This window comes from Artemia franciscana, chromosome 11, assembly GCF_032884065.1.
Source record: "Artemia franciscana chromosome 11, ASM3288406v1, whole genome shotgun sequence".
NCBI lineage: Eukaryota > Metazoa > Arthropoda > Branchiopoda > Anostraca > Artemiidae > Artemia > Artemia franciscana.
In genome coordinates, this window is record NC_088873.1 from 32,893,484 (window position 1) to 32,907,050 (window position 13,567).

At 37.1% G+C, this 13,567-nt stretch overlaps 1 protein-coding gene across 1 annotated transcript in view; it reads right to left on the reverse strand.

Moving 5' to 3' along the window:
- Window positions 1-8,328: 8,328 nt before the first annotated feature.
- LOC136033113 (histone deacetylase HDAC1-like) overlaps window positions 8,329-13,567 on the reverse strand; it is a gene marked incomplete in the record, with an annotated part of 85,421 nt that continues 80,182 nt past the window's right edge. Inside the window, 1 exon segment of the mRNA XM_065713742.1 lies at window positions 8,329-9,022. Within this exon segment, the coding sequence (XP_065569814.1) occupies window positions 8,914-9,022 (109 nt within the window).

Here is a 13,567-nt window from a genome sequence, read left to right on the forward strand (position 1 = left end):
AAGTTGCTAACCAGTTAAATGGTCATTTGGCCAGAATAATCCAATCTTTGCCGCCTCTTGACGTAAATAAAAAGACCCAAGAGTATCAGAAAATACCACATGTTGACATACCTTTACCTACTATTTCTGAGGATCAAGTTTTTAGTAAAATAAAGAAACTTAAATGAACTAGTATAACTCCCATTGATATTCCGATTGAACTTATAAAAGCATTTCCTGACAAATTGACTAAGCCACTACCGCAAATTTTTAATTGCATTTCAACTTCTTCAGTTTACCCACAGATATGGAAAACGGGGTATGTTACTCCAATCCCTAAAAAAGATACTGAACTTAATTTCGACGGCGTGAGACCAATCACTGACCCCCTTGTTCAGCAAAATGTACGTAAGCTTTGTAGCAAATTGGCTAAAAGCTGAAGTTGAACCCCTCCTTGATCCTCATCAGTACGGTAACAGAAAGAATATATCAATATTCTATTATCTAGTCAGTCTTTTACATTTTATTTTTAAGCATGTTGATGAGCCTGGTAAATGGCTAAACTTAATAACAATTGATTTTAAAAAGGATTTTGATCTGATTGATCATAACATTTTAATTTCTAAGCTTTTAATTGATTTTAGAGTGAACCCTGCTGTTGTGAAAATCATTCAGAGTTTTTTAATAAATAGACGCCGAATTTTAAAATATAAGAAGTCTTTCTCTGAACCTGAGCCAGTTTTTTGTGGTGTACCTCAAGGCACCATCCTGGGTCCTATTCTTTTTCTAGTTATGATTAATAATATTGCTAATGATTATGAAGTCCGTTGGAAATATGTTGATGACCTTACCCTTGGAGAAATTTATGAAGCAAATGAATGTAGCAAAGCTCAAATTTTAATTGATAATGTGAAGACTAAAGCTTCCGTTTGAAATATGACAGTAAATCTTCTATTTTAACTATTTCATTTTTAAATTCTTCTGAACCTAATTTCCTACCAACTATCTCTGATTCTCTTAAAGTCAGTAAGATTAGACTCTTGGGAGTTATTATAACCAGTGATTTAAAATGGGAAGCAAACACAAATAGTCTAGTAAAAAGGGATCATGTTGGGCTGCAGATGCTCAAGCTTATGTCGAAACATAGCGCCCCTCCAGATCACCTCCTCCGAATATTTACATCTTTTTTCACCCAATTCTGGAATATGCAGCTCCTGTATGGCATTTCCTGTATTGGCGCTGAGCAAAGCGCCAGGCTCGAAAGAGTTCAAAGAAGAGCTCTAAAATAGTTTCGAAGCAGGCAGAAATGTCGTTTGAAGAGCTGCTGACAAAGTTTAAAATACAAACTCTGGAAAAAAGAAGAAAGGAACTCTGCATGGATTTCGGAAGAAAATCTTTGATCCAGCCAATCCACAAAACCCTTTCCCCCCGCAATCCACAGCAAAACGACTCCTGCGCAGGGTTGCAGTGCCTGTTGACAAACTTCAGCCGGTACGCTGTGCCCACCAGCGGTTAGCGAAGAGTTTTATGCCTAGTTTTGTAAAAATGTATAACGAAAATCAGGAGGACTAATAAGTGTTTTGTTTTCTTTTTTTTCTTTTGCGTCGCTTTTTAATGTGACTATACCAAAGAAATTTGGCAGTGCCACGAAAATTTCAGTAAAAATAAAATCTTATCTATCTATCTACCTGGCGACAGCGTTTCTATTGTATGTTAATTGACTACTGGTAAAAAAAAATTTAAATCAAAACAGCAAAAGCGATTGACTTCCTGTGCCTCTGGAGTCCTTTCTGTTTCACTGTAGCCTATCTTGAATACTTCGCATTCAAGATGGGCCAGGGCTCTTGGCTAATTTTGGGCACTTGTTATAGTTTCCTGTGCTCCAGGTTATTTTCTTACGATGTGTAAAACAAAAAGTGATTCGTCTTGGTTGCTGATGGGAAGTGCCTTTATGTGTTCGGTTTACAGCAAAATGCTAAGATGTGGAAAAGGTTTTCAGACGCTGAGCAGTAGGCTAAGAGTGACAGGCACAAAAATCAAGCTACGCTGAAACTGAACTCAAGTCAAAAACGATTATCTGTTATTCTGAATGTAGATCGAGGCTTTGGAAAGTCAGTGAAGTCCTTGAGTTTATCCTGATATGGGCTGTAGACTCAAAGCTTTCTGTAACTTCATGTCAGAATATTTTTCGAGCAATATTTGGATCAGGAGTACCGGGGTAAATGAAGCACTTTACCCCTACTTTACAGAGCTCCTGCTAACCAAACTGAGAGAATCTTGTAAACAACGAGACAACAAACAAAAAGTCAGAAGAGACTGTAGATACGTCTGGTTTTGGTCTGAGGCGGGTGGGAAGGTTTTCGACAGACATTTGAAGACTTTTAAATTTCCATGCTACAGCTGATGATCTCGCAGGCGAGTTGATTAATGTATGTCTGAGAATTATTTGCCATTAGAAAATATGCATTCTTTCAGTTCTGACGGACCTGGTGTCAATAAGAATTGCTTAAAATTCTTGATAAAATACGAGGATTAATAATTGCCGAAGTGGCTTGGTGAACATAATGACTTGCAAAATCTACTACAAACACAATACAGTCTAGAAGGCTATGGAAGAGCGAGGAATAGTTCCTCTAAGCCATTCGTTTCGTTGCGATACTTCTTTTACCAATGGCGTAGCAGAATAGATGACCTGCAGAGAATTAAAAAGAAAAGAGGTTTACCAAAACACGTCTCAATGCGCTGGGTTACACTTGGCTCAACTACTGGGTTATAAGCGGATCAACTGCTAGAGCAGTGGTCAGCCAACATGGATTTTCCCCTCAAATCCATTCTCAACAGAATTCTGCTCTTATGAAGTCGCTAGCGTCTTTAGAGATTGCAAAAATTTTAAAGCGAGAGACAATGAAGGCGGAATTCCAGATTATTTCAGACAGTTCTGCAGTCTTTCCTGTATCAACTACTACCATTTAACGTGATGAGCCTCTTATCCACTTGCTTTATGATAAGTTCAAGTTAATTTTTGTGGCACTAAATTGGAGGCTTCTCAACGAAGAGCTCTCTACCTTCTTAGAGCGCTTGACTGTTTCAATACTGGATCACAGAAATTTTTTACGCTTTATTTTCGGACAATTTCGTCAGTGAAGTAGTGGGACAACATATTAGACGCATAGATGAAACTCTCAAGCAGAATCGTTTGCTAAGATTAACGGAGTACCTCAAGGCCGCAGCCAAACAAATGGAAATTTCCGCCGATAGCCAAACTGGCTAAAGCTATTCTTTATTTTTTTCTTTCTTTTGCACGGGAGTGTTGGCGTTGGGCGAGGTCTCTCGACAACAGTTCAGATTCTAAATGATGAGAGAAACAGAATGAACGTGAAGTAACTGAATGCTCGACTCACTATTGCGAATGTTTACCTAATTTACCCAGAGGGTCAAGGAATAGCTTCCAGGCTCTCCTCGAGCAAGAAGTCAAAAAGAAAAGGGTGAAACAAGAAACAAGCGAGAAACTATTATCAGCCACAGAGAAATTGAAGAAAAGAAACAGAAGTTGAGAACTCGCAAAAAGAATTGAGGAACAGAAAGCTACTTTTCTGCAAAATAGAAACATTCAGATAAGTTACTTTAAGCTGGATTTGAGAGTGTAAAACTGGGTTTTGATAGTATGAACTCTTCGACTTTGAATTGGCTAAAACAATGTTGGGATCGTATATAACGACTAGAGGAGAAGAAAAAGTGTCAGAAAATTGTTTACTTCATCAGCAACTGGGTCGAGAAACGAAAACGGATTTAAATTGATTGTTTGGCCAAAAAATTAGTTTGATTTCCATTTTACGTGTTGTATTCAAGCTATGATTATTATTTTGTTTTGTATGCCAAATAAATGAAGTAAAGGAAAGGAATAGCCGCAAATTGGTCATGAAGGGTCATTAGAGATATACTAGGAAAAGTAGAAAATCAATATTTACCAGTTTTCCAACTACTTCTGATCCAAAGGATCTTTGGAGTTATTCAGTTTTTGCATATCTAAAAGCCATTAAATTCACTATTCTCAACGAGTTTACCCCGCACGATCCTTATAAGTAGTCTAGCCAAATAAAATGACGAGGCTTTATCATATGTCATTGAAGGGTTATTACGTATCTGATGAACGAGTGGTCGCCAAAAAGAAAATAATAATAAGGGAAAATTGATTTAAACCATGATTCATGGGAGACTGATGATGTAGAGGTCCGGTGTCTCCACAAAAAAACAACACCATCTAGGGTTTCCGATTAGAATGCTAAAACTGCTTATCATACTTAATTTCACTCAGTAACTCTCTAGCTCCAGTTCTCTAACTTTTTTGAATGTATCTAGGTAGAAGGTTACAAAATTTTTACGACCCCCACACCTATGCAAAAATAGCATTTAATTATAAATTGTAAAAAAACTTATTTGTTTGCTTATTTCATACAAAAAACTTCAAAATAATTGTAAAAGACAAATACATTCATTCAAAACTTTCATAAAGGAAGAAAAAATTGTTTCGTCTGCGATGGATGACTTTATTTGTCACTAGACATAGATTTCAGATTATCAGTAACGACATTAGTCCTACTCCCAAATTCACAAACACCAAAAACGTGAAGAACAATAGGAAATTTTTTTTTTTGCAAGACAGTGGGAGACAAGTTAGAATGAATATTTCGGTCCCATTTCCAAGGGTCGTCCTCAGCAAGACATGTATATATAAGAAGAAAAAGACCTAAGAGCTCATATGGCACTTGTGACGAGGGTGGAAGAGCCAAGAGCCAAGAGGTCATATGGTATGAGCTCTAGCAAAATTCTAAGAATCAATAGATTGATTTAAAAGGAAAATCAGAGGCTTAATGCCGATGGGGATTTAAAATAAGAGCTCTGAATCACGAGGTCCTTCTAAATATCAAAATTCATTAAGATCCGATCACCCACTCGCAAGTTAAAAATACCTCAATTTTTCCTCCCCCTTCAGCCCCCCAGATGGTCGAATCGGGGAAAACGACTTTATTAAGTCAATTTGTGCAGCTCCCTGACACGCCTACCAATTTTCATCGTCCTAGGACGTCCAGAAGCACCAAACTCGCCAAAGCACTGAACCCCACCACCTAACTCCACCAAAGAGAGCGGATCCAGTCCGGTTACGTCAACCACGTATCTACGACATTTATAAGCGTTTTCCAAGATTTCCGGTTTCCCCCTCCAACTCCCCCCAATGTCAAAAGATCTGGTCGAGATTTGAAACAAGAGCTCTGAGACACGAGTTCCTTCTAAATATCAAATTTCATTAAGATCCGGTCACCCGTTCTTAAGTTAAAAATACCTCAATTTTCCTGATTTTTCCAAATTAACAACCCCCAACTCCCTCAAAGAGAACGGATCCGTATCAATTATGTCAATCTCGTATCTATAACTTGTGCTTATTCTTCCCATCAAGTTTCATCCCGATCTCTCCACTCTAAGGGTTTTCCAAGATTTCCCGTTTCTAAGACTTCTGTTTCCCCCCTTCAGCCCGCTATGTCCCCGGATCCGATTCGAATTGAAAATGGAGCATCTGAGACATAAGATTCTTCTATATATCAAGTTTCATTAAGATCCGATCACTCATTCGTAAGATACCTCGATTTTCACGTTTTCCAAGAATTCCGGTTTCCCCCTCCAACTCCCTTCAATGTCACCGAATCTGGTCGAGATTTAAAATGAGAGTTCTAAAGCACAAGATCCTTCTAGATATCAAATTTCATTAAGATCTGATCACTCGTTCGTAAGTTACAAATACCTCATTTTTTCTAATTTTTCCGAATTACTCCCCTCTCCAACTCCACCAAAGAGAGCGGATCCGGTCCGGTTATGTCAGTCACCTATCTTGGACTTGTGCTTATTCTTTCCACCAAGTTTCATCCTGATCTCTCTGCTTTAAGCGTTTTCCAAGATTTCCGCCCCCCCCCCTAATGACACTGGATCCGGTCAGGATTTAAAATAAGAGATCTGAGTTTCGAGGTCCTTCTAAATATGAAATTTCATTAATATACGATCACTTTTTCGTAAGTCAAAAATACCTCATTTTTTCTAATTTTTTTTAGAATTAACCCTCCCCCCAACTCCCGCAGAGAGAGCATATCCGTTCCGGTTCTGACAATCCCGTATCTAGGACTTGTGCTTATTTTTCCCCACCAAGTTTCATCCTGATCCCTCCACTCTAAGCGTTTTCCAAGATTTTAGGTTCCGCCCCCCCAACTTCCCCCAATGTCACCAGATCCGGTCGGGGTTTAAAATAAGAGCTCTGAGACACGATATCCATCTAAACATCAAATTTCATTAAGATCCGATCACTCCTTCGTAAGTTAAAAATACCTCATTTTTTTAATTTTTCAGAATTGACCCTCCTCCCCCAAAGAGAGCGGATCCGTTCCAGTTATTTCAATCACGTATCTAGGACTTACGATTATTTTTACCACCAAGTTTCATCCCGATCCCTCCACTCTAAGCGTTTTCCAAGATTTTAGGTCCCCCCAACTCCCCCAATGTCATCGGATCCGGTCGGGATTTAAATTAAAGCTCTGAGACACGATATCCTTCCAAAAATCAAATTTCATTAAGATACGATCACTCTTTCGTAAGTTAAAAATACCTCATTTTTTCTAATTTTTCAGAATTAATCTGGTCCGGTCCCTGATACGCCTGCCAAATTTCATCGTCCTAGCTTACCTGGAAGTGCCTAAAGTAGCAAAACCGGGACAGACAGACAGACAGACTGACAGAATTTACGATCGCTATATGTCACTTGGTTAATACCAAGTGCCATAAAAAACTTACAACAGGATAAAGTCAATACAAATAAAACGAAATTTTTTTCACAAAACAGTTTCAGCATCTTTACCTCAGCGATGTTCAACCAGGACGTCATTATTTACGACTCCCAAGTTCGCGTCCAATGTTATCGAATAAGTATCAAATTGTTTTGATAGTTTTCTTTTAATCTACGAAGGCTGAGAAAACAGCTTTACACGAATAAGTCGTGATAAAAAGCATAAAAATTTGTATTGGTTTTCGCTTACGCTTGGATACTTCTTTTAACATTACTACTACTACTAACAACTCACAACAGCACCAAGTCGCCTGAGGCCAACACAGCAACCCACGCTCCTCCTCCATTCCAATCTATTCAAACCGTTCCGCTTTACATTCTCCTAAGGAGTTCCAATTTCCTCAAATCTTTCCTTACCACTACTTCCCATCCCATTCGGGAACGACCTACTTTTCGTTTGGCCCTAGATGGTTCCCCGACAAGGACAATCTTTGGTAACCTGTCATCCGCAGAAATTGTCCGAGCCACCTCGACTTTTTTCTCATCATAGCCCTATACGCTTTCGCAGAGCTTATTATTTGAGATACAATTAGTCAGACAGGTTCCCAAAATAATCCACAGACAATTCTCTGGAAAACATCTAATAAATCCTCCATCTTTCGGAGCGTCTACCCTTCAGAACCATGCTTTATCACTGTCATCATTATAGCTTCCAATATTCCAATCTTGGTTCGCAGACTTATTATGGTAAGAGTGCTAAATATGTTTTTCTCTTCAATGTCCTCTTTTCTTTGCTATGAACTTTTAAGTCACATTTTCTGGGAATACTAACAAATGCACATACATAATTTACGTTTGGACAACCGAGTTCTTTTCTAGAGACTACTGTGTCGTAAAACTTAAAAAACTTTTTCGCATACTGACCAAGGATCTGCGTTGCGCAGGTACCGATCTCATGATTCGATGTCTTCGGCCAGGAATGCAATGCGTAGTTAGAGGCAAATCATCCGACACTTGTCGTGTTCCCCCCCCCCCCGATTTCTCCAGGTACCCATTCAGAGCTGGGTCAACTCTGGCTGAGCTTATAGGGTCAGACCATTGAACCACGTTCCAAACTAAATAACCAGCTACAACAGGACTCGAACCTTCGACAGGACAGTGAACAGGACTCGAATAGCTTGTCGTAAAAGCTATTCAACATATCAGTACCATGAGCACATGAAAAAGTTATTTTTCGTAGTCTAATTGTACTGTTTCAAACATCCCCATCTTTGTTTAAATTTTTAAGATAGTAACGGTGTATTTGAAATTGCCCCAGAAAGAAAATATGAGCTTTTCCGAAGAAAGATTTTGGGGTTGGATTTTTTTTTTGTTTAGAAGTCGATTGCCATCCCTGCGACGTATCCCTCTTTAGTTCTAGTTTGGCGCATAGCCAAACTAGACTTTGCGCTGTTCTTTCCTTCGTATTGTCCTTAGCTAGGAGATAGCTAAGAGAAACGTGAAGAATAGGAAACAAACTAATACAAAGTTTTGCTGTTTATTAAATACAAAGATATATAAAAAACACTACAAAACACGATAAAGCTTTGAATTAGCCTACAGTGAAAAGTTTTGTGTTTTAAATGCTCAATTTGCATATTAGTATATACTACTTAAATAGTTTGGTCTAATTCAACATCCGGCTTTTCATGTTTCACTCTTTTACTGCTTTTTATGTTTATATGGAATTTTTTTTTAAACTAACAAAAAAATCACAGAATTTAATTTTATTTATTTAATTTATCGAAGACCATACGAACATAATTTCAGCTTCCCACCAATGAGCAAAATTTACTAGGAAAACTGTACAATTCTACTACAAAAAACAATAAAAACAGCCATGATCAGATGTTCCAATGTTGGCAGTTTACCACTGACCGTGAGCAGATCAGATACCACACCAGGACGGGCAAAATTATTTCAAATAAAATACAGTTTTACAATTATTGTTAAGCAATGATGCTATACTCTCTAATTTAAGTAACAATATACTTCTTTCGATCTTTTTCTTGAAACTAAGGGGATAATTCACTAATTTAAGATGACCTGGATTCAGACGAAATGAAGATTCATTTGGACATCTCTTCCATTGTTTCTATCTTTGATTCTGAGTCAACTTTATGTTCCGTCATAACAACTTCTTCTACATCTCCTTTGGCTTTCTTCTTTTTGTGTGTTCTGGAAATTGGAAAAATATGCCATGAAAAACTCAAACAATTACACGAGTCTGTTTCTTAATGCGCTCACATCATGCCAGTACAGAGGGCTGATTTCCCCCAAGCTTTATAGAGAATGACAGAGAAATGGGTTTAAGTGTTGTCATTAATTTTGTATAAATTAAACAAAATAGTTCTGGTTGTTATTTTAACACCAAGAATTACAAAAATGATCCAAGATCATTTTTATTCACCTGTTCATTATTTTTACATTAGCTTCAAAGGGTTAATTTGGCCTGCGTAATATGAAGCCTTCGGGCCACTTAAGACTGCGACCCAAGAAGGCTTTTGTTGACAAAAAATATCTTGGATTGAAATTTAAAATAACATCTTTTTGTTATTTTAAAAATTCTATGAATGAAACGAAAAAGATAAAAATATAACAGTTACGACGTTCTTCGTAATATACATATGAAAAAAAATCTATTAGGAAAAAAGCACGCCGGTAGCAGTTGTTTGGAAAAAATCTTGGTACACGGGAAATAATATAATATAAAATTTGAGCTGCTGCTTTTCGATTTATTTATTACATTTTTTGTGTGTTCCTTATCGTTTTGCCACTAACTCAATCATCACTGAACTAGATTTATATGAAAAGCCAATACTTACTTTCTCTCATTAGCAGGCGTTAGGATTTGGTTCCATCTTTTCTGACAACAAAGGATTTCCGGCGATTGATCAAAGTATTCGTTATAAAGCTAATTATTATCGATCTTTGGTAACAGAAAAGACGGAATCTAGTCCCATAAATCCCCACTTATTTGTCCATATTTATGAATTCAATATATCCATGCGCTCAATTGATTATGAAACTCAGTTGCCAAACTAACAATTTTTGAGTTACTTTACAAAAAACAAAGAATGAAGTTTGCTATACGGGAATAGTAGTTACTCCCATCACTGAAAATCCCCAAAAATAGATATTCATAGTTGAAAGCTGAAATATTTGATTTAGACGACTTTACAAAACGACGAAGCTAGAAATGTAGCAAAGGCAGCTGAAATTATGCCCCAAAAACAACACTGTTCACAACTACTGTTAAGATCCAACGACGACAAGGCGTATATAGTAGAAAGTACTAGTTTACAAGTTTAACTATAAAATCAACAACTTTAAAGGTGAAAGAGCGTTCCGAAAAAAAAGAGCTCTCTTTATCAATTCATAAACATTGATTTACTCCAATAAGAGCGCGCCCTAGCATGACTGTTCAGCGTATAGGGAAACAACCACATGCCAACAGAATATCTCTAGAACAGCAAACAGGCCGAATCATTATTAATAAATTTTAATACCTAACAAAACACTACAATAGCTGAAACTATAGAACAAATTCTTTTTACATAGTGATAATACCTTGAAAAGTGTTTTTGTTACTTTCCAAAATATTCATTTTCTGTCTAAATGTATCGGTCCCTATAGTACAAGTAGAATGGAGCAGGGATACATTCGATTAATCAAATATTTGCATATCTGCAAGCCATTTCAAGTTTCCATTGAAATTGTAATCGATTCTCTCCCATAAAAAAAAAAAAAAAAAAAAAAAAAAAAAAAAAAAAAAAAAATCGTTACAAATCCTACTTGTCTATTTCTTAACACTTAATTTGCGAACTGCATCAGAGGAACATAATAAACCTTAGCCATTTAAGGGTCAACGCACCGTAAGCGTTGATTTAGAGTGGGCCTTGACACAAGCGTCCTTCTAGCCTCAAATTACTTTAATAGCATAAACTATTATTTAAAAAGTTTCTAGGGGCATTTCAAAATTCACCAAATTTATTTCATTCTACTACCAGGCATTCAAACGTACTGGAACTCCAGCTAGTGACCATTAGTTCACATTCAAGATCCCCACAGGTATTCTTTTAAGAACACGTCAAAAGTCAAATAGAATTAACTTCAAACGACTCTTTTTCTTCAAAATCTAGTGTCACTGGTCGAGCCTCACTGAAAAACTGACAATCATAACTCCGTCCAAACAACGAGACGGGTCGTGTATTTTTACCCCGTCTATAATATAATTTTATGAGCTTACTTAGGCTAGAGTCAGAGAGCTATACATATAAGGGGTTTGTTCCTGTTTCTTGCCAATTCACTAAAAAGTGGCCATGATCATAATATCGTTAAGTCATAAGAGTGGTAAGAACTTTATCCTGGCAGAAATACCGCTCGTTTTGGCCGAGAAGAGGAAAAGTGTTCCTATATAAAAAGCTTTTGAATCCGCACCATGGACGAGGACCTGGTAAGGGTCCTACAAATAAATATGTTCAATCGCCCGCAAAACATCCTTGCTTTTTGTGTGTCACATCGAAACACATGCAATCCGAGTCTCTCAATACAAGAGCTATCAGACGAGGAAGCCCAATGATCTAATGGGAAGAACCCATAGGCAAATATACTACATTTGCGTCTTAAGAAAAAACACTAAAATATCACGGCATTGTTGGCGGGGGTTGAGAGCTTTCACTGTTATAGGGAAGATTTTGGCCCCAAAAGGGGAAACATTGAAGCAAAACAAATACAAAATCTTATGCCTAGAAGCGCTATTTTTGACCGGTTTGCTACAGTTTTTAGCATGTTTTAATCTTTTTACAAACTGAAATAAACTTTTAGTTGAATTAAAGTAGCTGTATTCGAATCGTAGTTGCTTGAAAACCAATTAAAACAATTATTGGATTGTGTTTGCTTGAAAATGGCAAGTCTAATCCCAGAATTGACACAATCAATGAAGTATACAACTGCGTGTCCCTAGGCTGAAGAAACAAACGTAAAACCCCGGTATGTTCTTTTTTTTTTATTGGAGAAAAAGTAGCCATTATTTTTAACAGTGCCCGTGTCTGTTTATTTTCTGTTCTCTTTTTATTTTCAATCTGCTCACTTTTTTTCTTTTTGTTATGGTCAACTTAAATCACTACAAAGATATTAGCATTCTAGTGAATCTGGATGAAACATAAAACTAAAATTATATAATTTATTTTATTTGTGGTAATTGAGAGTTTTCATATACCCACTATTATGTCTTCTCCGCTCCAGGGCACTAACTTTTCCTGAACTTGGAAAAATTTTGCTTCAGAGGAAATACTTTCAGAAATGAATCTATATTCCATGACCGAATCTTGAGATCGGCTTTCCCAAGGCCTGCAGTCCAAGAGAGTCAGATTCTTGTGCCAAACTCGAAATCCTTTTTCTCCAAAATCTTTCTTTATTCATACCAATCTTTAGGAAGATGTGGAAGATAGGAGCTTGAAAATAAGTCCAGGGCCCTAATTTTGGCTGAAAATATAATCTTGGAAATTTCTTTTTCGTACCTCAACGGATTCTCCTAGCTCAGTAGCTTTCCAGGTCAGCGGAAAGCTACTGAGCTACAATTACTGAAATTTTTTTATAACCTCTTTTAAAAAAAACTGCAAATATTTCTCAATGAGAGAGTATGTACACATGCAAGTATGCACACATCAGTGACTGCTATGGAGGGATTCATCAAAATACTTATGCGAAAAGTCATTATGTCTGGAGATACGACTAATAAACCAAAGGATTCTTGGTACCTCAACGGATTCTCCTAGCTCAGTAGCTTTCCAGGTCAGCGGAAAGCTACTGAGCTACAATTAATGCACTTTTTTTTATATCCTCTTTAAAAAAAACTGCAAATATATCTCAATGAGAGAGTATGTACACATGCAAGTATGCACACATCAGTGACTGCTATGGAGCGATTCATCAAAACACTTATGCCAAACATTATGTCTGGAGGTACGACTAATATACCACCGGATTCTTGGTACCTCAACGGATTCTCCTAGCTCAGTAGCTTTCCAGGTCAGCGGAAAGCTACTGAGCTACAATTAATGAATTTTTTTTTTATATCCTCTTTAAAAATAAACTGCAAATATTTCTCAATGAGAGAGTATGTACACATGCAAGTTAGCACACATCAGTGACTGCTATGGAGGGATTCATCAAAATACTTATGCCAAAAGTCATTATGTCTGGAGATACGACTAATACACCACCGGATTCTTGGTACCACAACGGATTCTCCTAGCTCAGTAGCTTTCCAGGTCAGCGGAAAGCTACTGAGCTACAATTAACGAAATTTTTTTTATAGCCTCTTTTAAAAAAAAAACTTGAAATATTTCTCAATGAGAGAGTATGTACACATGCAAGTATGCACACATCAGTGACTGCTATGGAGGGATTCATCAAAATACTTATGCCAAAAGTCATTATGTCTGGAGATACGACTAATACACCACCGGATTCTTGGTACCTCAACGGATTCTCCTAGCTCAGTAGCTTTCCAGGTCAGCGGAAAGCTACTGAGCTACAATTAATGAAATTTTTTTATAACCTCTTTTAAAAACAACTTCAAATATTTCTCAATGAGAGAGTATGTACACATGCAAGTATGCACACATCAGTGACTGCAATAGAGGGATTCATCAAAATACTTATGCCAAAAGTCATTATGTCTGGAGATACGACTAATACACCACCGGATTCTTGGTA